Raw genomic sequence first — 26,623 nt, 5'->3', positions numbered from 1 at the left:
TGCAGCAACATCCACACCCTGCATTATTGTTTTTCAGTGGAATGAATTTTACTTTCACAGCTCTATCTCCCTGTGACCTACATGCATTTAATAGATACTTCAAATATGCACACAGTACGATTACACTGCTCACATTTCCCATTCTGCTTTGCATTTTAGGGTGGGAGATTACGTGTAGCTTAGGGAGGGGAGGCAGGACTTCTATCTTCCAGGCAGCTTGCTGCTAGAGATGGAATAAATCTTGGTGAGAGCAAAACAAGCTTGCTTCCCCTATATTTCTGATTATGTCAAGTTTTAATGTACTCCAGCGTGTGTCTACTTAAAACATGGAAGACTTCAAAATAAACACTTTACAGGAATTAGGCAAGGAAGTGGCATTTGTCTCTCCTTAATACAGTTTCTTGCATAGTGGATGTCATCGTTAAATCCATTCAATGTGTGTTTTAGGATCAGGAGGGAAGTATCGCAGAGGGAGAACTGAGTTCTTGCATGGGCAAAGTGCACCCGACTCCAGACATTCCTTTGTTGGAGATGTATTGCTCTAAAAGAAGAAAGAATTAAAAAAAAAAAAAAAAAGGAAAAAAAGACTCTGCTATAAATGGTCCTTGAGTGGCAGCTGCTGACACAGTCATTTTTTTGCAAGTTGAAGTTGTTCCCTTTATATCTGCTATCCCATGTTCTCAGTGTTTTTATCTGGTTTTGATCTCGTTCAGTCTGACCATCTGAAGTGTTTGACTAAAATCCCTTGACTCAGATCCACTTGTTGTTTTCATAGTTGCTTTCTCAGTATGACAGGGAAGAAGAGCTTTCCCATTCTGCACCTCCGGAATTGAAGCCCTGGATAAAGTAGCTGATTTTATCCTGCTTTGCTGTTCAGCTCATGCCCTGTCCGAACCAGGCTGTACAGTACAGCAGAAATCAGAGATTCTTATGTTCCTTCCTGCAGCTCTGGAACGACACTGAAGAGTGTTATGCTATCCAGGAGACAAATGCGTTCAAACTGCCACCTCCCCACAAGAAGTTCATTATTGGTTTGGACTTCTTATTGTCTTCCAGAATCTAATCTGTGTCTTCCTTCCCACTTAAATTTGGTTCTTGCCTGTGCTTCCGTTCCCGGCTTTGGAACTATTTCTGGAACCCACAGATCAATCATCTTTCACTTGATACTGAGATAAAGATGCCTCTTTCCATATGCACCAGCTTCCTGCAGCTCAGTGCAAGTCTTCCAGTCTGCTGAGTGGTTACTAGCTAATCTGTAATAATGCGTTGTCAGAGGAAAATACTGAAACACACATTTTAGATTTAAAGGAGAAATCCGATTTATGTTGTGTGATACTTCGTTCTAAATCAGATGATTACAAAGCTCTGTGTAGGGCTGTTCACTGTGAGAGCTGCAGGTGTTTTCTCACCAATCACTCAGGGATGCTCCAGAGGAGGGAGAGCTGCCTGAGCCACTGACAGCAGTTCTGAGTCTGGAATTGCTGTGTCAGTGCTGACCACTCAGATACACCTCTGGGAAAATGCAGGTAGGAAATTGTGCTATTAAAGACTCCTTCCAACACGTTGGGATACTGCACATAGACAGCTCACGGACAAAGCTGTGATGTGAGATAGTTGCTTAGTTCATGTCAGCCCTGATCTCCTGTGCTGGTGGCAAAAAGTTGCCCTCCATCTTCCTTCCCAAAAGGAAATTTCCCAGATGTCACTCTGTGCACTCTAGTGCTTTGGAACTTGTTGTGCTGAGATCAGAAAGCCTTGGGTTTTGTTTTCAAGGTGTATTGGATCTCCAAATGCTAAGCAGAGGAAAGTCTTTACCACACCTTGGCAGGTAACGTAGTTTAAAAGTGAAATATTTGTTTACATCTTCACAATACCGAGTCAGAGGTGTACTAACTCAGCTTAGGAAACTCGGTGGTATAATCTCAAGTGCTTTTGTACTCCAAGGAGCTGCTTGTAAGGGTATTTTCTGGTCTTGTTGACTCTTGTATGAACACAAAGGAAGGCTGGAACCTCAGCCAACATAAACCTGGCTCTGCAGGCTGCATTGAGCAGCACCAATTTACATCGGCTGAAAGCGGCTCCCAAAATGTAATCGCACGGAAGAAGAAGGCATGTGGAAGTTGCACCGCTTTGGTAATTGCACTGGCTTGGTCCCACCATTCAGGAGTGACAGCTTTTCCTTTCCTGGCAGAGAGCCACTGTTGTGCTGATGGCTCTGGATAAGAGATTAAAAGCAAAAAGTAGGTTAGAATAGTGTGGGAATGAGTCCCTTGGAGCCGTACCTCAGGGTGGGTTCAAGAAATGCAGTGACTGCCATCGGTTTGTACTCCTTGGAGCAGGAGTGGCCACTAGGAGCTGATTTTAGTAAAGGGTGAGTTTCAGACAGAGCACACGGGCACTCCTAAGCCCACAGGCACTGAGATCAGGTGGAGATGGTTCAGATTTTTGCAGTTCCCTGCTTGCAGCCTGTGCTGGGTGTGAGAGGCCAAGTAAGGCATTGCTATGGGATGTCCTACAGAGGTAGGGATCCTTAGCCTGATCCTTTTGATTCCTGTAGGCAGGTTAAAGGTGCACATGGTTGAGGAGACCTAATGATACCTTGCTGTTAAAAGGGACACCTGTGCTCCTTTTCCTTCCAGCCCTCAGTCTGACACTCACCTGATCCCATGGCAGAGTGATTCAGCTCACTAAGCTGATAGAAAACTACCTGATCATCTGCTTATCGTTTTGCAGGATAAGTTGCATTGCTTCAAGCTAAAGCAGACAGTTGCACAGAGGTCAGGTGGGACAGCCCCTTTTGTTTGCATTGGCACTGGGAGAACAGCTCATCCACCGCTGTGCTCTTCAAGCAGTGGTGATTTGCAGAAGAAAGGATCTTATCAGACCCTCACACTCCATATTCTCCTAATTATCAGAAATAATTTACTCCCTGCCACGGGGCTTTCAGAACTGTCCAAGCTGATCATAGGCCAGAGGATGTTTTAAGTGAACAGAATGTCAGCTGGAGGTGTTTTGGCAGAGATAAATCTATATATTAAAAACAAGTCTTGCTGCAGAGATGCTGAAGGAGCCAGTCCTGTTGCTGCTCTAATAGTCAATTAGCTTCACTGTAATATTCTTTTAACCCCTCGACAGGGTTTTCTAGCATTAATTTACAGCCACCAGATTTGATGTCTGCCTACTCCTATGGAATAACTAACATGTTAGCTATTTAATTTATCCACTGCCCTGCTGTCACGTTCATCGTTCAGTAGGAACTTATGGTCACCTTTGTGACTATTTTTTTCCCTGAATAGTATCATCTTTGCCCGCTTTCTTCCTTCAGCATGACTGTTCTGTTTCCATTTTTAGAAATGATTTATTTTCCCCTCCTTCAACGTTGCATCTGTTGAAGTTATTGGTAGTGAAATAGCTGGTGTGGACATTTCAGGTTGGTGGTAGACGTGGATGTAAGCAATAAAATGCTGAAATGGTGGCACAGAGGAGCATGTGTTGCTTAGCAGTGGTTTATGACTGGTATATTGCATTTGCATTGAAGTTAGGCTTGGGAAAAGTGCAGTGCTATCTGAAGTTTACCCTCTTTCCATGATCCCGACTTTAAACTGTTCACATTTAAATACAGCTAAAAAGTTGCATTTCCTTGTGGGTTTTTTTTTTTCCTATAATGGACTGAAAAATGCGGGTATTTATTTTGTTCACACCAATAGAGATTGGACTTCAATGAGAGGAAAAAAGCACGGAGCAAACTGGAAGCTGCTTAGGCTTAAATGCCTGTCCCAAAGGAGGCGGCTGCATGTTGTAAGTGGGATAGATTGCTTCTTCCTTAGGCTGCGTGCAGCTGGGATCAGTTTGTCCTGAGCTCAGGGGAGTGGCTGATGAAAGAGCTGCTGAAACTGCTAAGTGATGTTTTCTGTGAAAGTCTTCAGGATTATATAAACTTGGATTAACTGTGCGAGGGTGGAAGTTTCTCCCCAGTCATTTTTCTGAGGCAGCTGTTTTAAAACTGCATTCATAAGCTCAGCCACTTGGAAACTACTGATTTTTCTTTTGTTGCCACCTTTGTTCCCATCACCTTTTCCAAAAGCTGTTCCAGAATTGCATGGCTATGATATAAGCCTTCTAATTTCTAGGCAGAGTTTATTTGTATGTAGTTTATCCCTATTTTGCTTTGGGTTTGTTGTTTTTTGTTGTTTTTTTGTTACCAACATTGGCCTCTGTCTCACCACCTCTCCTCTTTACCTTGGCAAAAAGGATAGAACAAGTCAGCAAAGCACTTTGCTGAAGGCACAGAGGAATTGGCTTGGAAAGCCTGGACCTTTAAGGAGGGTTGCTATGCCAGTACCTGCAGAATTCTCCTAAGCTTGATCTGTGAGAGCTTATACATCAGACCTTAAGACCAAATAAAAACAAAATAAAAAGGAAAATTGAAATTATGTTTCTCTGTTATGTTTGTCCCATTAGAGTGGATCTGGATTTGAGACTTCCCAGTGGTAATTTGTAGGAGCTTGTTTTTCTCTTCAAAAGCTGCTGGTTTCATGCAGTGACTTATGCCTGGGCACTGAGCTTTCAGGAAGGGAGCCAGTTAGAACTTGCACAAGTTGGGAAAACTTCTTTTGTCAGTGCTGGGTGAGCCTAAGCAAATCCAAGCTGAGGGGATTTGCACTCCTTTGGGCCCAAATTTATGCTTCAGTGGGCCTTTCCTTTATTACTACTTAACAAATCTTAAGCTCAACTTTCTTCTGACCGAAGTTGCTTTTATTTTATTTCCCTGCAAGCCATCAGTCCCTGTGCTCTGACCACTGTTACATCTTGAGAAAGAGCAGAAAAGAAATACCTGGCAGTGTGAATCAGCAAAAATCACACACATCATTGTGCAGGAGGAGGGCTGTGTTTTAGCAGCAGTCCAGCATTCCTGGGGTGTAAAACTGCTTTGGGAAAAGGTGACTGGACATTGCTGCTAGTGCATGAGCCTGTGTAGGAACAACTCTGGTGGCATTTCTGCCAGTGATGGGAATACCCCAGAATATAACAGGTACCCTGCAGTGCTACAGTGCTGTAGGGAAATGGTTGGAGAGAAGGGTGCCTGCTGTGGGAAGTTTGCAAAGTAAGAAGGATTTAAGATGATGATAGGAAATGCAGACAGATGCGAGGCAGATCGTTTAATACCTTGTATCTTGTCTCTGATTTGTGTTGTTTCTTGTCTTTGCCTTGTTACCCTGCAATTGTATTGTATCTAATTGCCTGTAGTAGAAATTTTCCCTGCGAGTAATGACTGAGTCACCTGGTGCACATTTCCTCCCTTGTTTTAATATGTGAGGTCGAATGAAGTAAGAGGCCAGCAGGCCCGTGTTTCCCAAAGATGGCTGTGTCTGAACCACATTAGACTGAAAATGTAACCTGTAAAAGAGTGTCAGGGAATAGAAGTTCCCTGATGTATGGGATGGATGTTAGTGTCACAGTCTCAATTCGTAACAGTGGGATGGGATGCAGAAGTGCCCTTTATTCTTAGTTCTGTATTTTCCCAGAATTTCCCATTGGGGATCTCACTCAGCTGCTCAGCAGTGTGAAGCTGTTTGCTCATGAGATGAATCATTGTTAGTCATAAAAGATTCCTTACCTCAAAATGACTTCCTGTTAAGAAACAAGAGAGAAAAAGAAGAGGGAGCACAATTCAGTCTCCTAGTTTTGTTCTCTCTATGAAATGCTTGTTTGATTTATTCATTTATTTAAAGTGATTGGAAATTTGGCAATAACCTCTCCCCAGTGTTGGCTTCTCCCATCAAAACAATGACTGCAAACTAACTGATAATAAAGCCTTACTATACATGAACTAACACTTTTCAACAGCACTGGGGTTATTCTGAGCTCCTATCTATAGGTTGTCTGTGAGCAATTGTGTTTAATCATTCTTACGGATTCAGCGAGCTGCAGGACAAAACCACAGCTCTCCTAACCTTGCTCTGCTTTTGTCTGCAGGGAGCAGGGACTAACGGCGTTCGACTGACCATGGAGAGTGCCCTGACAGCCCGCGACCGCGTCGGGGTGCAGGATTTTGTCCTGCTTGAGAACTTCACCAGCGAAGCAGCATTCATTGAAAATCTCCGCAAGCGCTTCAAGGAGAATCTGATCTATGTGAGTAGCAGAGGAGCAGAAGCCCAGAGTGTCCATGTGTGACCTGGGTTTGGGTTAATCAAGCGCAGAAGGCGTAGCGTAGCTTTGTTCAGTAGTTGGAGGAATTTGGAGATGATGATATTGGCTTTAATAGATCATGGTTGCTTGTGTCAGAAATCTTGGAGAGTGTCATGTTAATGCATGCAAGGGACTCATTTGCAGTGCTCCAGTTGAGGCCTGCGGGTGTTTACAGGTCCTGCCAGCACTTAAAACCCAATGCATGCCACATTTCATGAGTTCACTCCATAGTGGGTTGTCATTAACCCCAGGCTTGAACCCAATCCCAAGCAGTATATGAAAAATAACCCAGTATTCTCACTTGTTAGAAGGTCTAAAACCACTCGTAGGTGCTGTTTGTCTGGCAAGGATGATGTGTCTAGCATAATCACAGAATCACAGAATGGCCATGGTTGGAAGGGACCTCAAGGATCATGAATCTCCAACCCCCCCGCCACATGCAGGGCCACCAACCTCCACGTTTACTGCTTAACCAGGCTGCCCAGGGCCCCATCCAACCTGGCCTTGAACACCTCCAAGGACGGGGCATCCACAACCTCTCTGGGCAGCTGTTCCAGCACCTCACCACTCTCTGGGTGAAGAATTTCCCCCTGATGTCCGACCTAAATCTCTCCTCCCTCAACTTAAAACCATTTCCCCTCATCCTACACATATCAACCCTTTCAAAGAGTTGATTCCCCTCCCCTCTGTAGGCTCCCTTTAGGTATTGAAAGGCTGCAATGAGGTCACCCTGCAGCCTTCTTTTCTCCAGGCTGAACAAGCCCAGCTCCCTCAGCCTGTCCTCATAGGGGAGGTGCTGCAGTCCCCTGACCATCCTAGTGGCCCTCCTCTGGACCCTCTCCAATGCTTCTTCAGCACCCTCGGTCTCTTTGGAAGCCTTTAGCAGCATCCCCAGAGCTCTGCTGCAGGCAGCCCTTATTAACCATGTGAGCCTTCAGAGCCTCTCTGTGGGTTCCCAAAGAACCCACTACTGCTCCTTATGTAACCCCTTTATTTTGTGTTCTCTTTTCCAGACATACATTGGCTCAGTTCTGGTGTCAGTTAACCCGTACAAGGAACTGGAAATCTACAGCAAACAGAACATGGAGCGATACCGCGGGGTCAGCTTCTACGAAGTTTCTCCCCACCTGTGAGTGGCCTGTGGGTAAACAGTGCAGCTTGTGTATTTCCCACGCAGGCATGTGCAATAGTGACATGTGAAAGCAAGCAAATAGGACTTCTTGTCCCAGATACAGCCCTAAAATCATAGGGATATGAAGGATCCTTTAAAGGGTGTGGCGTATGGCTCTTTCTATTCCTGTTTCCCTCTCCAAAGAGGATGAGTTGCCTTTGCAAGAGCAGTATTTGGAAAGGGAGGTGGTTCCTTCCTGGCTGGAGGAACAGAGCTGCTTACCCAGCCCTGGCAGGACAGGAGTTCATTGTTCCAGGGTTACTTGGGGTCTGCATGTCCGGGTTGTGAGTTTCCCCTGCTGCTATATCACTCATTTAGCATGAGGCTAATTAGGGGAAACAGTATGTATATGTATGTGGTGGTTTCTTTCCTACCTCTGATGTTACAGCCTGACCAATATTTATCTGGTATTTCCCCTGTTGCTAAGATACCATGTGCCTGTTGGAACAAGGAATGTATTTATTTACATGGGCTGGCCTGGTGAGCATTCCCAATTTCCCATATTTAAAAAAAAAAAAAAAGAGGACTGAAAGTTATTTTTGAAAGCATTTGGATTTTTTTGTCAGACTGAAAGAGAAAGATGACTGGGAGCGGAGGACATTTGGCTCCAAAATGCTTTCTTTCAGTGCCAAGGGCCAAACTCTGAGCACTTTTTGGAGAGAGCTTTTTTTTTTTTTTTTTTTTTTCTTTTTCTATTGAGATCTTGGAAGAGTAAATGATATTATTTTTGAGCAAACTATTTGGATTGTTTCTTATTATTGGCACATAATCCAGAAGAGTAAGCAAACCAGAATGCGCTACGGGCGCGGAGAGGGAGAGACACATCATTTCTTGGGAAAGTCTGAGCAGTTGAAGCTGTGTTTGCTACAATAAAACTGTGATTTTTATAGTGCTTCAGACTTCTTTTGTGGATCTACATGGAAGGCAGTTAAACCTGAATAGCCAAGTTCTCCCCTTGAACTGGGTGTTAAGTGGCGTATGTTGTTTCTGTGCCCTGAGCCTTAACTCTGCCCTGAGCTCTTGCAAATTGCTGTTGCTGTGTGGGCTTCCTTCCATCCTGCCTTGCAGGCAGAGGCCTGGCCTAGACACAGCTCTTTGGCCTGTGATCTGGGCACTCTTCAGGGCTTTGTTGTCGTTGGATGATAATATTTTGGATAATTGTTGAGTCTGTAGCTATATTTTTGTCTGCAGTAAGCAGAGGGCTGAGCGTGATGGCAATGGGAGTGTGTGACATGGAGGGCCAGGCAGCTCTGCGTTACACAGTGGTGTAAATCACAGAGCACTGACAATTTCTGATGCTGTCTTCTTCCTTGATGTAGCCTTGTGAGAAACTGTAAAATCTGCAGCTTGGAAGTAACAGCCTTTGAGAGCTGTGATAGCAAATAGCAGCGCTGCTCCAACTGGAAAAAGCAGTAATCATCCTCAGCTGTTGCTATCATCCCATTAGAAGTCATTTCATCAATGGGTTATTAAGTCCCTTTTAAGTGTTCTGTGCAGTACTCTGAGCATCTCCTTTTGCACTACTGCAGGTGTCTTTTTCTTCTCTGTCTTGTTCTAAACCAATTATAGAAAGCTGAAATACTACACTGTTTATATTAAATACTCTGCTGCCCTGGTGTCAAAATAGTTTGGCCTGAGCAGTGGGTTTTCTGGGAAGTGCATTGCATGCAGTCGTTCAAAGGGGAAGATGCATCCCTATGGTCTTGGAGCACAGCAAACTTCCCAGAGTGCTGTGTCACATCCTGCCCTGTTTATAGCCTGCTGTGGGGTTTGGAGATGGCAGCTACAAGTGGGACAGCGAGCATCTCAAAGTGAAAGGGATTCTGTAGGAGGTACGCATGGCTGTGAGCAGAAGACATGCAGTGAAGATAAGCAACTTAGAGACAGTTCTTACAAACTAAATGAGATTTATATTTATTCAACTGACTGACTTTTAAAATAGATCAGGGACAGAACTTGAATGGGAAGACAAGGAGTTGATGGGTTTAATAGGGGTAAGCGTGCAGTTGTGTTGCTAGGTAGCTCAGTGGTGTTGCCTTAGCACCAAGTATTAATAGACTTGAGAAGGCCACGGATGTTATTTTGGTGTGATCATTTTTAATTAGTTTCACAGCATGAGAGTTTAAAAAAATAAGGCAGAACCCAATGATTGGTAAGTATATGAAAGCAGGGTATGTGCTTGATACTGCATGTAAGACAGCTGAGAATGTTATCATTGAGCAGTTCTTATACGTGTGCATTTTCAAGGCCAATGCTCCCGTCCTCTCTCACCTTCTCTCCTTCCATCTGGTCCTTCTTTTCCTCTCTCCTTCCATCTTGCCACCACTGTTTGTCAAACCTTCTTTCTGCTCTCTGGTGTTGAGAAACTATGAGTGATTCTTGGTAGAAGAACATGTCAGATCTACTCCAGGAGAGTAAGAGAAAGGAACAGGAAGAAGCAAGCATCCAGGGACAGCTGCAATAAACTGTGGTTGCATGCAGGCAGGAGGAAGCGTTGGGTATTTTGGTTAGTGTTTGGCCCTCGCTGGGTTCTTGTTAGTCTGTTCTGGCTTAATGCAACTGCTCCTACAATCCAAGAAGAGCTGTTGGAAGCTGAGTTGTTTGGTGTGTGGGAGCTGGGTTGTCCAGATGGCAAAGTGCAGTTGTGGGCTTCTAGTTTGTCATCGCTTAAAAGATAAGCTAGAATAAAGATCAATAGAAAACAAGAGTTATAGTGAATGTAAATCTTGTTTGTTCTGTGGGACAGATTTATGTTTATCTGCATCACTTAGTCTTCTTTTATGGAAACTTTTCTCACGTCAGTAAGTGTAATGGGCAGGGAGAGCAAATGGTTCAACTCTTTCCTCTTTTACAGCCTTCCATATTCACTGTCAAATGATTTTAACAGCGTGAAGACCTTTAGCAAAAGAAGTGTTTTTAAGGGAATTAATTTTGATAGATTTATGTTATGACCCTGCAAAAGGTAGGCCCAGGGAGTGAGATGTGTATAGAGATGTCTGAAAGCATTCCCAGCAACCTCCTGTGCCATCAGCAGCGTGTAGAAGCAATATTCTCTTACTCAACCCATGGACACCTGTTTCTTTTTGAAGTATCTTTGCTAGGGGCTCACAATGTGGGATGGTCTCTGCCCTTCCCTTGTGGAAGCAAACTCACACCTGCTTCTCATTGTTCCCTAGCTATGCTATTGCTGACAATTCCTATCGCTCTCTGCGCACGGAGAGGAAGGATCAGTGTATTCTGATATCTGGAGAGAGCGGGGCTGGCAAAACAGAGGCCACCAAGAAGATCCTGCAGTACTACGCCGTGACCTGTCCAGCCAGTCAGCAGGTTGAAACAGTGAAGGACCGCCTGCTGCAGTCCAACCCTGTCCTGGAGGTATCTCTAGAGTCTGCAGCACTGGAACTTGACATTGAGTCAGGCCAGCAGTGCTCACATTTTCCAGCTGAGGGGGTGGAAGGTGCTGCCTAAGCTTGCAAAGCCAGAGATTGACACATCTCTTATGGGCAGCATTGCCCGCTTATAAAAGCATTTGTGGGAGCGTTTTCTAGTGCTGTGGTGTCCTCTAGTGTCCAGCCCTGCTCTGTCCTTGTAGTTCCCTTCAGTATTTCCATTCTATTCCAATCCATGCTGTGAGCAGCACTATGAGATACTGGACGCAAGTAGCTGAGATGAGCAAGAAAGCTTTGAGAAGACTGTCAGACTTGATGTGTGTGGTCAGCAGTGAACTGGCCTTAAAATAAATTTGCTGGGGGATGGAATTGTTTTCAGAGGTGTGCTCCATCTGCAGTAATTGCAGAGGGTGTAATAATCAGCATTAGTATTTTGGACTGTAATCTGTTTTCATGTTGCTTTTGCTTTCAAGAAGGACAAACCTAAGCCTTAATGGCTGTAAATTGCAATTGACAATTTCATGGAAGTATTTATACTTTATGTTATTTGATACTGATTTATTTTTCTCTAATCATTTCTCATTTCAGGCCTTTGGAAATGCGAAAACTCTCCGGAATGATAACTCCAGCCGATTTGGGAAATACATGGACGTGCAGTTTGATTACAGAGTAACTTAAAATCTGTTTTATACTTCAGAACTGGTTCCAGTCGCAGCAGGTCTCTGTTGCCTGTGCTTTATTGCACTGATGTGTGCATGGAGTGCACGTTTCCTTGCTGGCCAGCTGTGTCTGTAGTAGCAAAGTTTGGTTCTGGAGAGTTACAGAATGCACTTTGCTTTCTTTCCCTCCTCTGTATAGAATGAGAGGGTGAGATTGAATCCTCTTCTTTCTAGGGGATATATAAGCACTGTGCAAATGCTGGATACTCCCAAACTAAATCCACTGTGAGCCGTCCTGTGTAACTCTGCATAATGTTTGCTTCAACCCTGACCCAAATTGCCCCACGTGGGGAAGATGAACATGGTGCAAGAACTGAGTAGCTAGGTGTATGTTTTATTAAACTTGTCAATGTGTAATCCCTCCACACTCACAGTTTTACTGGTTTTCGTGTGTGTGTTTTGAGTGCATTCCAAGAGAGAAGAATATACAGGTTAGGATATGGTTCAGTATACACTGTAGCCATGATCTATGTAATTTTATGTTATTTTCACTTGATAGCTGTTATTACGTACACCTGAAAACTCAAATCGATGTGTGTTTGCCAAGGTAGAGATTGTGATGCCAAGTTACAAATAATGTTCTGCCTTTTTGTATCAACTGTTTTATATTCTGTTCTGCCAAAGAAGCAGGATATTCTCCTTTAGGTTAATAAAATATTTCAATGTGTCTGGTTTGATTTAGGGGGCTCCTGTTGGGGGCCACATCTTGAACTACCTCCTGGAAAAGTCTCGAGTTGTGCACCAAAATCACGGGGAGAGGAACTTCCACATTTTCTACCAGCTGCTAGAAGGAGGGGAAGAGGACTTGTTGCGAAGGCTGGGCCTGGAGAAGAGCCCACAGCAGTATCACTATTTAGTGAAAGTGCGTGTTCATTAATCGTCCTTATAATATTGTTACACTGTGGGACAAATGCATTCACAATTGACTTTCTGTCTTCCTTGGGTCACTTCAGAAATAACACTGAAATAGCTGCTATGGAAAGAAACACGTGGCAGAAGTACACTTAGCATGAGTCATGCCTCCATGGCAATGATGTACTTATCATGTCAAACTGTACGTTTTTAGGGTCACTGTGCAAGGGTCAGTTCCATAAATGATAAAAACGATTGGAAGATCGTGCGAAGAGCCTTGTCCATCATAAGCTTCAATGACAGCGAGGTGGAGGTAGGACCCATTTATTAGCTCAGCTAATATCCCCTCTCCTGAGACTTTTTCTGCTCAATTCCTGACCAAAGGCGGCCTTTGGAGTGAATGTACTTCCTGCAAAAACCCTGAAGCAAAACACAGAATGTGTTTGTGCAGTGTGATAGCTCCTGCAAACATCTCACTGCCTTTTCTGGCATCATTCTGCGTTTGCTTATAAGCCATCATCCTGATGTCTGCCTGTTGCTTCTGTCCTAGGATTTGCTGAGCATTGTAGCTAGTGTTCTGCATCTGGGCAACGTGCAGTTTGCTGCTGATGAGCAAGGAAATGCTCAGGTCACTACAGAGAACCAGATTAAATACCTGGCACGGGTGAGCATCATCAGTAAGACTTATGTTACATGAAAGGTGTTTGAGATTTCCTTGCTTAGAACTTGGTACCATCGTATCATTTAAAAATACATGGAAGTTGTCAAAAATGCACTTTCATTTGGCCTAAGTACAATGCAGATGTTAACATCCAGTCATTTTTTAACTGGCAATTGTGAAAAGTCTGGCAGTGTGAATAAGGAATGTAGAGTTGCTTCTCTATATTGTGGTTTTGGGGTCCAGCCTTTCTGATCTCTTAAAACTAGCACTGATGAACTGCTTCCTAAATGCATTTAACATTCTACTGCTTTGCAGCTTCTGGCAGTTGAGGGCTCTGTTCTGCGAGATGCGTTGATCCACAAGAAGATCATAGCAAAAGGGGAAGAGGTAAGAACACAAACGGGGGTCTGGGTTGCACATAGAATTAAATCAAGCCGATGCAATTTGGGATGCACATAAAGTTTCATCAAGCCAATGCAATACCAGCTCTTTATTAACCCTCAGACAGGGAAGCTTCATTTCTCAGTGTTGGATGACTTCTTTCTCCTGTGTGCAGTTAATCAGCCCTCTGAACCTGGAGCAGGCAGCCTATGCAAGGGACGCGCTGGCGAAAGCAATCTATGGACGCACTTTCTCCTGGCTGGTGAACAAAGTTAACAAATCTCTTGCTTACAAGGTAAATAAATCTTTGGTTTGTTGATGAACAATCCTGCCTGGAAGGCAGTTCCAAATCTTTAAGCTTCAGCAAGTTGTTCTGTGCTGTACAGTGATTTCCAAATTAATTTGTTTCCCACAAAGAAGGGGGTAAGGAGCAAACGCTACAACTAAATGGGGGAGATGTGGTGGTGGCTTGTAGCCATGACTGTGACCACACACAAACACTTTGTGCCCTATTGCAGGAAGGAGAGTTTCCAGGCTGGAGAAGCACGACAGTTCTAGGATTGCTTGACATTTACGGGTTTGAGGTTTTCCAACACAACAGGTTTGTTTCCTTTGGTGTCTTTGAATTCTGAGTAAGCTCTGCATGACTTCCATAGTGTTTTCTCTCCATTGTGTAACGGTACATCATTCTGTCTCTGGCTTTTTTACTAAGTGAGAAAGAGATAACATCTCAGCTTTAGGAAATCAAGTGAATGGCAGGCTTGTAACACAACATGCAGATTGTACTGAGCACTCCCAGCAGTGCTCCTGGTGTTTCAGAGACGGGTCCCTTTTTGGGGCAGTGTCCCTTTTTGGGGCATGTTCCTGTGGTCGTTTGCACCATGCCTTTGTCCAGCTCTGTGGTGCAGCTGTGGCTGTTCTGGTATCTTTCTGTGGTGGTTGAATGGGAAAGCAGCTGTAGAACAGTATACAGAATAATACCAGAGTCTGGAAACTAAGTGGCAGGTAGCAATGAACTGAGACTGAATTTGTAGTTTCTGTGTTCCTTAGTGTTCCACTGCTTATGTCAGTTTTTCTCTCCTTCTTGGAACCCATCCATGATTCACTAGGTAATAAATCCAACACGTGTATAGACTCACTGAATAATTCCCTAAATCTCTTGTATTTTTCTTGATCACACATAGATGCATTCATTCTACTATGCTCAAATTAAAGCTTTTGTTGTTGTGACACAGTATTAATGAATATTTTTCTGATTTTTCTTCGCAGCTTTGAGCAGTTTTGTATTAATTATTGTAATGAAAAATTGCAGCAACTCTTCATAGAGCTTACATTAAAGTCAGAACAAGAGGAATATGAGTCAGAAGGCATCGCGGTAAGAGCCGGATCACCACTTCCACTGCCTTCTCTGTAGCGCCTCCTGCAGGCCAGAGGACAGATAATTAGAGCAGGAACTGTTATTAATGGTTGCAAAGTAAAATGCTTAAAAACTTTTCTCTTGCTTTCTTTTGCAACTGCCTTGGGGACGGTGTGCAGTTCAGCCGGGGCGAGTCGTCCCCATGTTTTGTGTCTTAAAAGATGTGTTTCAAAGGGAATGTTAAGAAAATACATGTGATGAGTGAAAAAGCTTTATTTTTCAAATGACAGAAACTTTATTTGAATAAGGTGCTGTCTAACATGTTCTGAAACTTTCTTTCCCGTCAAGAGTTTCTGTCACCAAAGTGTGATTTCTTGTCTTTGCAGTGGGAACCGGTTCAGTATTTCAATAACAAAATCATTTGTGATTTGGTGGAAGAGAAATTCAAAGGCATCATTTCTATTTTGGTGAGTTGACACGACCTCTTAAGGGGAAGAACACAGGAAAAAGAAGCCTAAAATTAGATGAGGATTGTTTGGGCAGGTGGGGAGAGCATCAATACACCCAACAGTGACGCCATTGAAAATCACGTTGCATCACCTCCATCTGCTCTCAGGAAAGAAGCCTCCAATCCAGGCAGTCTGGAGGCAGGGACTTGTTCTCCTTCTCAACTCAGCAATTCTTCATTTGTTTTACTAAGTGAAATAGAGGCATGAGGTGCCTATTAAAAGGCCAAGGGTTCGAGCTGGGAATGTGTTCTGGTGTGGCAGAAGTAGAGCTGGGCCGCATGCTTACAACCCCAGAGAAAAATCAAGAGCAGAATGCATTTGTGTTTGTTTTCAGGATGAGGAATGTCTGAGACCTGGAGATGCCACAGATACGACATTCTTGGAGAAACTGGAGGAAACTGTGAAGAACCACCCTCATTTTCTCACGTGAGTCCATAGCTGAGGCAGCTTTATTGGTGGGTTCCACATGTGTGACAGAGCAGATCTAAAATGATTCCGCAGTAACTTTATACCTCATTGTGCCTATGGCATCCCAGATAGACTGGATCCCACAAAAAATGAGAATGTCTTCATTTGCAAAGAGGTTAGACTGTGAGTTATGGTAATACAAGATAAGCAGTTGTGACAGAGCTGGAAAAGACGTGTCAGACTGGCAGGAAAGAGCGCATCCAAATTGTGCACTGAATCTTATTTCTTCTGCACTTGCGTGTTGCCCAAGCCTGAAGGAGGTGTGTAAAGGTCCTCCCTGAGTAGATTTTTATGACATTTGTATGACTTGCTGGTTGGTAATTCACCTTTTTAACTTTTGGTCTTGAAGAACAGGAAGCGTGATTCCCTCTCCCCCCTGTGTTCATTTTGTCCCGCTCCAGGATCATTTTGTCCCGCTCCAGGATCATGTGCCATAGTGGTTCTTGAGGTGAATCCCCACAATCACTGCTCTTTGTCCCTCACGAAGCTGTTTTTTTCCTCACCAGGCACAAGCTTGCTGACCAGAAAACTCGCAAGTCGCTGGGGAGGGAGGAGTTCCGGCTTTTGCACTATGCTGGAGAGGTCACCTACAGTGTTGCAGGTGTGTGCCTCATCTCAGCTCTCTCTCAATCTTTTTCCCTCCTCCATTCCCTTCTCTTTGAATTAAAACAGCTTCACTACATAGCAAAGACAATCTGGGTGTAGAGTACTCCCATATACCATTCAATTAACCAGATTAATTTCCCATCTCAAATTCCTGCATTGTTGTTATGAAATTCCTGTGGAACAGCAGTGGCAGCCTGAGCCATTTCTTTTTCTTCCAGGTTTTCTAGATAAAAACAATGACCTTCTCTTTCGGAACCTGAAGGAGGTGGGTATGGATAAGGGCTGCTTCCAATACTCAGCAGAACAAGGAGTCTGCTTCAAAATGGGATGGAATCTGAGGGAAAAGGTTTTTTTAATCCCTATCTGGAGAACTGCATTAAGAAAAGATAGATTAAGGTTGCCAAAGTTTGTTTTGTTAAAAACAACAACCCAAACCCCTTTTATCACACATTTCTGTAATAGTTGTCTGAAGTTTATTCTCTGAAAATTAGTCTCTGAATGCTGTATCTCTCTGCAGACCATGTGCAACTCTGAGAATCCTATCATAAATCAGTGTTTTGACAGGACAGAGCTGACAGACAAGAAGAGACCTGAAACGGTAAGAACACGAGAGCTGCTGGAGATGTGGCTGCTTCCACTTCTTTAAAGACATGTCCTGTCTAATGTGGTACCTCTTACCTTTAGAGCTGGAGGCTGTCAGATCTGTTCTGCTAAGTCACAGGTACAAACTGTACATCATTGCTTCATACCTGGTGTTCTTTCTTTTCTCTTAGGCAGCAACTCAGTTTAAAAACAGCCTCTCTAAACTCATGGAAATCCTGATGTCCAAAGAACCCTCCTACATCCGTTGCATTAAACCTAATGATGCTAAGCAGGCTGGTATGTCCCTGGCTAGCTCCTCCTCTGTATGCTTCTCTTCAACAGCTGCATGGGGCACAGAAAAGAGCCCAACTGAATAAGTCTTGTGAGATTCCTCATTTTGGGCCTGTGGTAGGAAGGTGGTGGTAGTGCTGGTCAGGAGTCAGAAGAGAGGCACTGGGATTGGGCAAAGCGGTGGAGTAGGGTTAAAACCAAGCATTGTAAACCTACATTATTTCCTTCTAATGATCCTTATCCTCTCGTTTCCTTCTCCTGTCTTCATACAGTATCCTAAAGGACAACTTATGTTTGGAACTAGACATCAATGTATACTAAGAGAAGGACAAGAATCACAAAATAACTTCTGTTAGGGCGGGGTAGAGGTTAAAGATGAGGGTCTAAGAGAGAACTGTTCTGAACATTCCCTTCTTCACACAAAGGGACAGACGTGCATTAATGCAGCTTCTCCATTTGCATGCTCTGCAGATCGATTTGATGAGGTTCTAATCCGACACCAAGTGAAATACCTGGGGCTGATGGAGAACCTCAGAGTGCGCAGAGCTGGCTTTGCGTATCGAAGGAAATACGAAGTTTTCCTGCAGAGGTAGGATTACCTTGCACTTACCTCTCCTTCTTCCTCCCTCTCCCTGATGTTGGCCCCACAGGTATTGAAAGGGGAAAGTGTTCTGAGCAGCAAAGAGCAGCCCTTATGCCTGAGTTGTTTCCTTGAGGGAGCCAAGTGGAAATGAACTGAAGGAAGCCCCTGTTTGTTCCTCTGGCTGAGCTGAACATCTCGCCCTAAGATTTCTTCTGCTGTCAATTTGCAGATATAAATCACTTTGTCCAGAAACGTGGCCTACGTGGGATGGACGGCCCCACGACGGGGTGGCTGTGCTGGTGAAACATCTCGGCTACAAACAGGAAGAATACAAAATGGGACGGTCAGTTCTCATCATTATTTTCTTAAAATTTGAGGTTATGAATCATTGGCCATCAATGTCACTGCTCTTAAATAAGGCACTTCTGTTAATGGGTGGGGAAAAGATTAGAGATCCCAAAGGGGATGCTAAGGGCAGGAAGCAAACTTTTCTGGCTTGTTAAACATGCTGCATTTCTATTTCTAGAACAAAGATTTTTATCCGCTTTCCCAAGACTTTGTTTGCAACGGAAGATGCTCTGGAAGTGAGGAAGCAGAGCCTGGGTGAGTCACACACTGCAGCAGCTTCGTGGGTTGTTTGTTTTGTGATTTAAAAAAAAAAAAAAAGTTTTCAAATTGCTGTTTCTCTTGCAATTTCAGCAACAAAAATGCAGGCCACGTGGAGAGGTTTCTACCGTCGGAAGAAATTCCTGCACATGAAACACTCAGGTATGAGGGAGAAAGGAAACTGCAGTGCTGTGTCACTGCGTGGTTTGAAGTGGCCGTTGTTGTGAGTGAGAAGTCAGAGGTGAGTTGGTTTGGATGAACCAGAAGGAACATCCCCAAAGCCTTGCTGGAAGCAGAATGGAAGATGCAAGGTGTGCAGTTCTGGGTCCTTCCACATTATTCCTTGAGACTCTAAGAGAACATAACTTGCTCACACAACAGCCTCTGTACAGCAGTTCCCATCTACCAGTGCTTGTTATTGCCGTTTATCCACCTTATTGTACTGTTTAAAATTTGGATTGTATTCTTTCCCACGTGCCACTGTGAAGTCTGGTGGTGTTTTGCTTTGAGAGTGCATTCTTGAGCACTCTGTTGATAGTTCTGTGTCAATACTGCAGTGAAGCAACTCACTTAGTGCCATGTTTCTTGTCTTACTGTAGCAATAGCCATCCAGTCCTGGTGGCGGGGAACCCTGGGCCGCCGAAAAGCTGCCAAGAGGAAGTGGGCAGTGCAGACTATCAGAAGGTAAAGAGAAACCCAAGGCCCTTAGGGTGCTTATTTCCTAATGAGAGGGCGGTAAGAATGAAGTTTCTGGTCACTGCGGTGTCAGGGATGTTTGTTAGTGAGTTGCAGCTACTCCATAAAGCTCAGAAGTATTGGATTAGGGGCCCCCACAGGAGGTTCTTTTGTGACAGGTATTTTGGGTATTTGATCTGTTGTAAACTCTGTGCACCCTGGCTGTAGCTGAGAGCTCACCGGGGCCCCGGAGATGGTCGGATTGGAAGAGACCTCCAAGTACCTCTCATACCAACTCCTCCTGTTTCCATCTTTCCCTTCCTCAGGTTCATTAAGGGCTTTATTTACCGGAACCACCCTCGCTGCCCAGAGAATGAGTATTTCCTTGATTACATCCGCTTCTCCTTCCTGATGAACCTCAAACGTAACCTGCCAAAGAACGTCCTGGACAAATCGTGGCCAACCCCTCCTCCATCGCTCTGTGAGGTAAGTCCAGCTGCACAACCCATGGCATAATGAAGGCCTAAGGGAGACCTCGCTCAGGTTTTACATTAGATCAGCATCTCTGCTAGCAGAACTCAGACACCATCACGTATGTGTCACTAGCATACCTACAGGTATTGCAGATACAGTACTGAACTGCATGTGGCAGAGAAACAGAATACTGCAGAAAGTCCCAGTTAGCTTGTCCAAGGGCCCCTGTTTGGACTGAATGGAGAGTGGGAAGCAAGGAAGGACATAACCATGTAAAGTATGCGTGTTAGCTGGAGAATGGTGCACAACAAACTGTCTCAGAGGGAAAACAGACTTCCTGTTACTTAATTCTAAAAGTATATTTATTCAGCCATAGATTTTCTGCAGTTGTTTCCCTTGTCTTCACTGTTTGAATTGGTTTGTCAGCATTCTGGTGTATTTTGTGAAATCTCCTTCAGGCATCCCAGCTCCTGCGCCAGTTATGCATGCAGAACATGGTCTGGACTTACTGCAAGAGAATCAGCCCAGAGTGGAAGCAACAGGTATGTGACAGTTTGCATTCCTTCCCAGAATAAGTCGATGCTATGGAGGTATAATTTCTATTTCCGAATGCTCTGTGATGTACAGTGCAGAACCAGGGTCTTTCTGCTGGCACCACTGAAAGTAGGATGAGAATTTTGCAGACTCAAAATGAGTCACTGGCCAAACAGAAGTTATGGGAACAGTTTTCTGTACCATTGTGTTTCAGCCTTGGTCTAGATTTAAAAATAAAAATCATACTGAAATGTATTTGTCTTGGTGGAGCAATCATTTTTCATACTGAAAAAGCTCAGTGAAAGGTGATAATAGGGACTGTTCACATTAAGCAGCATAGATGTTACTGTTCTGAAATGGCAGTAATTAGTCCCTTAAGGCTTTTTTTTAATTGGATAGCATATCATACAGCTTATGGAGGCCTGTGAAGTATTAAAAGTGTGTAACGAAACACTGAGTCAGGGGCTGAGCCTGTGATTAAGGACACAGGATTAATAAAAGCCTTTACACAGGTGGAAATGCAGCAGAATATCCTCTTTCCCAAGCAACCACGACTTACAGACATTCCTTATCCACATTTTTACCTGTAAATCAGCTCCTGTACTTCATACCCTGTAACAGCATCCATGATGTTAAATTTACCCTATATAAAGCCAAGGCATTTCCTGTTTCCTCGTTCCCTGGTTTTGTTCTTATTCTGAATGGGCAGAAGTCAGACCTCACGGTGCTGGTCATACTGACATCCTGGCACTCCAAAGGACCAAAGGTTTGTGGTGAATCACCTTCTAAACAGGAACTCCCAGGGCAATACAGCAGCTAACAATTTCACTATTTGTTAAAGGATAAGGGAGACAAGGGAGTAGGAACAGACGTTTTACACTGCGCTAATAAGGACGTAACTTCTTCTGCCTCTTTGAAGACAAACATTTTATTTGAACAGAGATTTTATATTAAACAAGAATCCATCTTTTGTCCTTGCAGTTGGAACAAAAAGTAATTGCCAGTGAGATTTTTAAGGGTAAGAAGGACAATTACCCTCAGAGCGTCCCGAGGCTCTTCATCAACACACGACTTGGTGAGTAGGGGGTGCAAAGCTGGGAAGAAGGGGGGAGGCTTTTTACTCTTCTCTTGCTATAAACTTCTTTCTGATCCCTTTTTTTTTTTTCATTTTAGGTAATGAAGAAATAAATGCTAAAGTCCTTCAGGCTTTAGAAAATGAAGCCATTAAGGTGAGATACAAGTCCTAATAGTTTTATCAAGTTTTAGAATTATTGAGCAGAATGAAGGTCTTTGTCAGAAAATTAGATTTCTGAATATAGCAGGAAGTACACAGTAAGCTTTGGTGATTGTCTGCGTGAAGAACTGATGGATCAGAAACACAACAGAAGGTTTTGCCAAGTTATGTCAGATAGAACTGGAAGGGCTGCAGCCAGCACTGCTCTTCGTGATGCTTTGAGATGCTGAAGGGGGAGAGGAAGAGAATAATGCAGAGAATTACACAAAGTGGAGCAGAATCTGGACTTGAAGCTCTCCAGGCTAGATGGGAGGCAGCTGCCAATTCGACAGAATGCATCTTAGCACTGATAACACTTATTTCAGTATGCAGTTCCTGTGATCAAGTACGACCGGAAAGGATACAAAGCAAGATCACGGCAGCTGCTTCTCACCCAGAATGCAGTCATCATTGTTGAAGACTCCAAAATCAAACAGCGGATTGACTATGCCAACCTGACAGGTGAGTGGTAACATACATGGGGTTCAGCTCACTCCATTTTAACCAATGTGATTAAAAAAAAATAGCCAGTTGGTCTTTGTGCTGACAAGAATGAAATTATTACAGAAAGTATTTGTCAGTTTAAGATATCTTGAACTTGGGTATTTCTAAAATTAAATTCCATGAAATGTCACTGAAGTTACTCAATTCATCTCTCCAGAAACCTCTCCAAAGCCATTTCCCAACTGCAGGAAGTTGCACCATTATTGCACAGCAGCTGCAGGGATGCTGGCTGTCAGCCTCTCACTATCTGACATGGATTTGATCCTTTTAGAGCGTGAACTTTGTCAAAGAATGCTGCTCTGTGTGTCTGGTACACAGCAGCCATTTCTCATCTGTCTTGTCTGAAACCTCTGAGCTCCAGCTGCCAGCATTGCCAGCACTCCTCCTTGCAGCCAATTCCTGACCATCATTTCAGTGTTACCCTAACACAGTTATCTACTGCACTTGTAACTGTCACATTTTAAATGGTTTCTACAGCCACCACTAACGTGGGGTTCCAGGACTCCCTTAGGACAGTAGTACTGCGTGTTCATTTCTGCTAGGTTACCTCAACTTGCACAGCTCATGCAGACATCTCTACTGTCAAGGTTTTAAACCAAATCCACTGAGAACACACCTTCTTCCTACTTCTAAGAGGCAGAGGTGCATGGAAGTTTCTTTTTCACATGAAAGAACACAGCTATAAGCTGATTCTGTCACCTTGCAGCCTCTTCAGCCTCTCTGCTGCCATGTTAGCACAGAGCTTCTCAGCTGCTGGGCTTCTCTGTGTGGCAACAGCAGTTGCTGCCCTGCTGGGAGAGGTTTTGCAGTGCACACCAGGTGCACAGAGTCAGGTTGGGTGTCAGATGGTCGCTCTGCTCTCTGTTGCAGGCATCTCCGTCAGCAGCCTGAGCGATAACTTGTTTGTGCTGCACGTGCACTGTGAGGACAACAAACAGAAGGTAGTTGGACTCACCCAGCATTTCTCCAACCATCTCTAGGAACTGTTTTAGAGGCACAAAGAGCAGAAGATCCAGGGTGGAGGTGGGTGGGGGAGAAGCACACGTGGGGGTGTGTACAGGTGAATGGCCCCACTGTGAACTCACTTTGTGCCATCTTTAAGTAGAATTTCACTTTTTGTGCTCGCAAATGGGATTCACCAGTAACTGACAGGAGTGGTCCTGGCTCCCTCTCCCCATTACTGTTACCTTGTAATGGAAGTAACTGCTGTCCGTGCAGTGTGACCTGAGAGATGCTTTCCATGCTAAGCAGCTGGGAGATAGCTGTGAACTTCAAAATAATTATCTTGGTGCAGTCACTGAGAAACCACAATCACAGGTCATCACTGATTTCCATCCTAGGGAGATGTTGTACTTCAAAGTGACCACGTGATAGAGACGCTCACAAAGACAGCCATGCGGGCAGACAAAGTTAATAACATCAACATCAACCAGGGCAGGTGAGTGAAGCCATGCAGGCCCAGCCCTGGGAGCTGCTTCATTGTTGTGTTGGTTCTGCTTCAGCATTGCAGGGCTACAGGTATACGTGTGTTATCAGAACATAATTACGATTAACTTAGTCTCCATTTCCTTGAGCAACTACACCTATTGCAATTAAGCACCAATACAGTGAAGCCACTTGCACTTTCTAATTATGTTTCTTACCTGTTTGTCTCTGTAGCATAAAATTTACAGTTGGTCAAGGCAAAGAAGGCGTCATCGATTTTATATCAGGATCAGAACTGCTTATAGCCAAAGCCAAGAACGGCCATCTAACCGTGGTGAGTGCAGGATGGGATTGGTAAGAAGTGTTACTCAGTGCATCAGAACCCAGACCCTGTCACTAAGCCACATTCACTGCACACAGACACGTGCCACAGCTTCACACAGCTGAACACACTGCTCTGCTCCAGGAACCCTCTTCCCAGTTGGATTTCTGCACTGGGCTTCTCCTGCAGTCCTAGGAGGCTGCCAGGCTTGCTCCAACTCATCAAGTAATTGTCCTATCAATCACTTGGGTTCTTTCACATGATTCTGTCTTTAGCGCAGGACAAGTTTTAGGGGTATTCAAAACACAAGAACAATTCCTCTTCCCTTTTGGAATTGTTTGTAGTCTTCCTGCTAATCTGATACACACATGCAGCTGATTTATGCTTGGTCAGATTGAGGCTTGCTCAGAAATGAATCCAGAGCCTCTTACTGCAGCACCAGTGCTGAAAGATCAACTCCCCTGCCCTACTGCAGGCTGACTGCTATCAGAAATGGGTTCAGCATTTCCACCTTGCTCAAACAAATCTGCCCTGTAAAACCCACAAACGCAGTCCTGCCAGAGGCTGTCCCTGCTCCATGGAACATCCACCAGCTCTACACAGGAAGATTAAGTTTGCTTAAGCACTGAAGTGAGGACCACGCCTCTCCCTTTGCTATCTGTATCAGCAAACCAAACAACTTCCTATACCAAGAAAAAAATGCATCATTTTTCCACCAGCCCTTTACAAACCAACCCTAAGAACGTTCTGCCAGTTTTGCCCTCCCTCCCACCTCCCACAGCTCAGTCCTGCAGCGCTGAGCCTAGGGCTGTTTCCAGGATAACCACGGGATCACTTCTCTCACTTGTTTCCTGCTGAGAGCAGCCAGCTTCAGTATTCCCACAGGAGGAGCTTTATGTACCCTTAACATCACCCGTGGCTCATTCTACAGGCTGGTCTTTGGTGAGCTTTAAGGATATTCAGGAGCTAAAGCTGTTGCAGGATCTGTTTCTAGCTTGTCTGTCTTCTCCTGCAGGTTGCACCTCGTTTGAACTCTCGATGATAGATGTGCCACCATCACAGAACCCCTTCTTCCACCTGACTCCACCCCATCCATGGGCTGGACATTGTTCCCAGCAAACCCCCACTGCCTCCCTTGCTTTGCTCATTTTGTTTATTGCTACCAAAGACCTGCACTTTCAGAAAACCCACAAAACGCATCTTGCTTTCTTGTCTTAATACAAAAGTTCCAAAAGAAAGGCCTTCTCTTCCTTACCTTAGTGGCAAACAACACGGGTCCAACACGATGTCCATGAAACCGCGGTTCACAAAACCTGCTTGGCTGGGCTTTGAGAGGTGATTCTGACTCTATTTGAGTTTAAGCCTTGATGGAAACGACCAAAACTTGTGCTTGAAATCATCGAAAAGCGCAATCAGAAGAAATTCTGCTCCATCAGCAGTCAATGAAATGCCAAACTTTATATTCAGAGTGTTCTATGAACGATTTTGAGATGTTTTGATGCTTTACGTTACGATATTAAAGCCATATTGTGTAAATGAGTAAAACCCTGTAAATACTTTATAGCTGAATATGAGAGATGGACTACAAGAAATGGCACTGATGTGGAAACTTATGTTTGAGATTTGGAATTTTTGTTGTTTTTAAGTTTATGAACAGACTGTATTAACCTGAGAAACCCGTCATGTAACTTCACTCATCTGGATACAGCAGCTTTTTCTTTCTCCTTTTTGCAGTCACCTCTCCCATTTCTTGCTGTACAATGATATTTTTATACTGTAGTACCATAACCACAACGTGCATCCAAACAAAATCCAAGCACCACAAACTGCAGAGGTCATCACTTGTTCTCGCAGCTCCAGGCTGTAAATGCAACCTGCATCTCAGCCGCAGGCTGTGCACGTGAGCTGTGCTCCTGCCCTTCCCTCACAGCCCATCAAGCTCCGAGCAGCACAAAAACTACTTTTCCCCATCTAAACTTTTCAGGGATAACTGGAAGTTTGAGTTCTCACAGCAGAGCTGCAGTGTCTGCCAACACCTCTCACAGCTGCCTTAATGGGGAAGAGATGGCTCCTTCAGTGCACAGCCTCGCCGAGCAGCCGGCCATCTTCCCACAAGAGCTGCCAGCACCATTCTGACCAGAGCCTCCAGGGCCACAAAAACGCCCTCAGGTCTCAACCTGCATCACAGAAGTGAACACCCAGCACCTTCATTTAACAACGAACCCAAACAGCCCCACGGTGGGCAGCTGTGTGTCAAAGTCCCAGCTGACAGCACATCACAGCTCCAGCTTCCCTTCCCAGACATCCAGCAGTGCATTTTGCACACAACCTGCCTTACAGATCTTTATGTGCCACCCCACAACCTGCTGCTGTAGCTCCAGCAGTCACAAAGCCCTGAATAACACGTAACCGAAGGCTGCTGCTGACAGCACCATCAGCTCCATCTCATTCTGTTTCTGGCATTACAGTTACTGAACACTGCCCAGGCCTGGAATGCTGTATACACTGTACTACATATACACCACATTACTGTATATGCCTATAGTGTATATACTATACAACGCTGTATACGCTACTATATAATCTCAAGATTACACTAAATAAATTTTTATGAAGGAAACTTGTCTTTACCATAGAAGCTGTTTCAGCATGTTTAATTTCGGGAGGGAGAGGGGGGCAATTTCCCTGTTTCACACACAACCCTTGGACATCACAGGCCACTGAACTCCAAGTTCCTGGGTCCAAACCACCTCACGGGCAGCATTCCTGCTGCCTTCTGCCACACCGAGCAAAGCACCCCTACAAAGATCCCCAGGGCTTCAGCTTCTTAGGCTCCACATTGACGTGTTTCCCTTCTCCCACTCAACTGCGCTGGAAGAGTCGTCCTCTAGAGGCAAGCAAAAGGAACATGAGCAGTGCTTTGTGCACTGAGTTCAAAGGAAACCTGACTAAGTGGTGTGGAGCAGCTCCGACTCCCCCTGATGCAATGCAGGCTGTCGAGGAAGCTGGGCTCAACTGTAAACTTATCTCACAGAAGGAAGCAGTGCTGTTA

The 26,623-nt window shown here is 44.4% G+C and overlaps 1 protein-coding gene across 4 annotated transcripts in view; it reads left to right on the top strand.

The window, feature by feature from the left end:
• MYO1C (myosin IC) overlaps positions 1-26,191 on the top strand; it is a 53,395-nt gene extending 27,204 nt beyond the window's left edge. For all 4 annotated transcript variants that reach the window (XM_042879422.1, XM_042879424.1, XM_042879425.1 and 1 more), the window contains exons 2-32: positions 5,977-6,132; positions 7,203-7,318; positions 10,537-10,735; positions 11,338-11,418; positions 12,151-12,330; positions 12,535-12,633; positions 12,871-12,984; positions 13,297-13,368; positions 13,538-13,657; positions 13,881-13,963; positions 14,632-14,737; positions 15,106-15,186; positions 15,563-15,654; positions 16,203-16,297; positions 16,521-16,567; positions 16,820-16,900; positions 17,076-17,181; positions 17,647-17,764; positions 17,988-18,101; positions 18,285-18,361; positions 18,458-18,526; positions 18,964-19,048; positions 19,366-19,525; positions 19,972-20,055; positions 21,029-21,122; positions 21,221-21,276; positions 21,647-21,782; positions 22,695-22,765; positions 23,165-23,262; positions 23,484-23,583; positions 24,587-26,191. In XM_042879422.1, coding sequence (XP_042735356.1) covers positions 5,977-6,132; positions 7,203-7,318; positions 10,537-10,735; positions 11,338-11,418; positions 12,151-12,330; positions 12,535-12,633; positions 12,871-12,984; positions 13,297-13,368; positions 13,538-13,657; positions 13,881-13,963; positions 14,632-14,737; positions 15,106-15,186; positions 15,563-15,654; positions 16,203-16,297; positions 16,521-16,567; positions 16,820-16,900; positions 17,076-17,181; positions 17,647-17,764; positions 17,988-18,101; positions 18,285-18,361; positions 18,458-18,526; positions 18,964-19,048; positions 19,366-19,525; positions 19,972-20,055; positions 21,029-21,122; positions 21,221-21,276; positions 21,647-21,782; positions 22,695-22,765; positions 23,165-23,262; positions 23,484-23,583; positions 24,587-24,613 — 3,117 coding nt within the window. In that variant the 3' untranslated portion in view covers positions 24,614-26,191. The remainder of the gene's footprint in view (positions 1-5,976; positions 6,133-7,202; positions 7,319-10,536; positions 10,736-11,337; positions 11,419-12,150; positions 12,331-12,534; positions 12,634-12,870; positions 12,985-13,296; positions 13,369-13,537; positions 13,658-13,880; positions 13,964-14,631; positions 14,738-15,105; positions 15,187-15,562; positions 15,655-16,202; positions 16,298-16,520; positions 16,568-16,819; positions 16,901-17,075; positions 17,182-17,646; positions 17,765-17,987; positions 18,102-18,284; positions 18,362-18,457; positions 18,527-18,963; positions 19,049-19,365; positions 19,526-19,971; positions 20,056-21,028; positions 21,123-21,220; positions 21,277-21,646; positions 21,783-22,694; positions 22,766-23,164; positions 23,263-23,483; positions 23,584-24,586) is intronic.
• The last annotated feature ends 432 nt before the right edge of the window (positions 26,192-26,623 follow it).

The sequence above is a fragment of the Lagopus leucura genome, unplaced genomic scaffold (assembly GCF_019238085.1).
Source record: "Lagopus leucura isolate 7727_CA_CO unplaced genomic scaffold, USGS_WTPT01 Super-Scaffold_100024, whole genome shotgun sequence".
NCBI lineage: Eukaryota > Metazoa > Chordata > Aves > Galliformes > Phasianidae > Lagopus > Lagopus leucura.
This window is presented reverse-complemented; position numbering and strand designations above follow the sequence as displayed.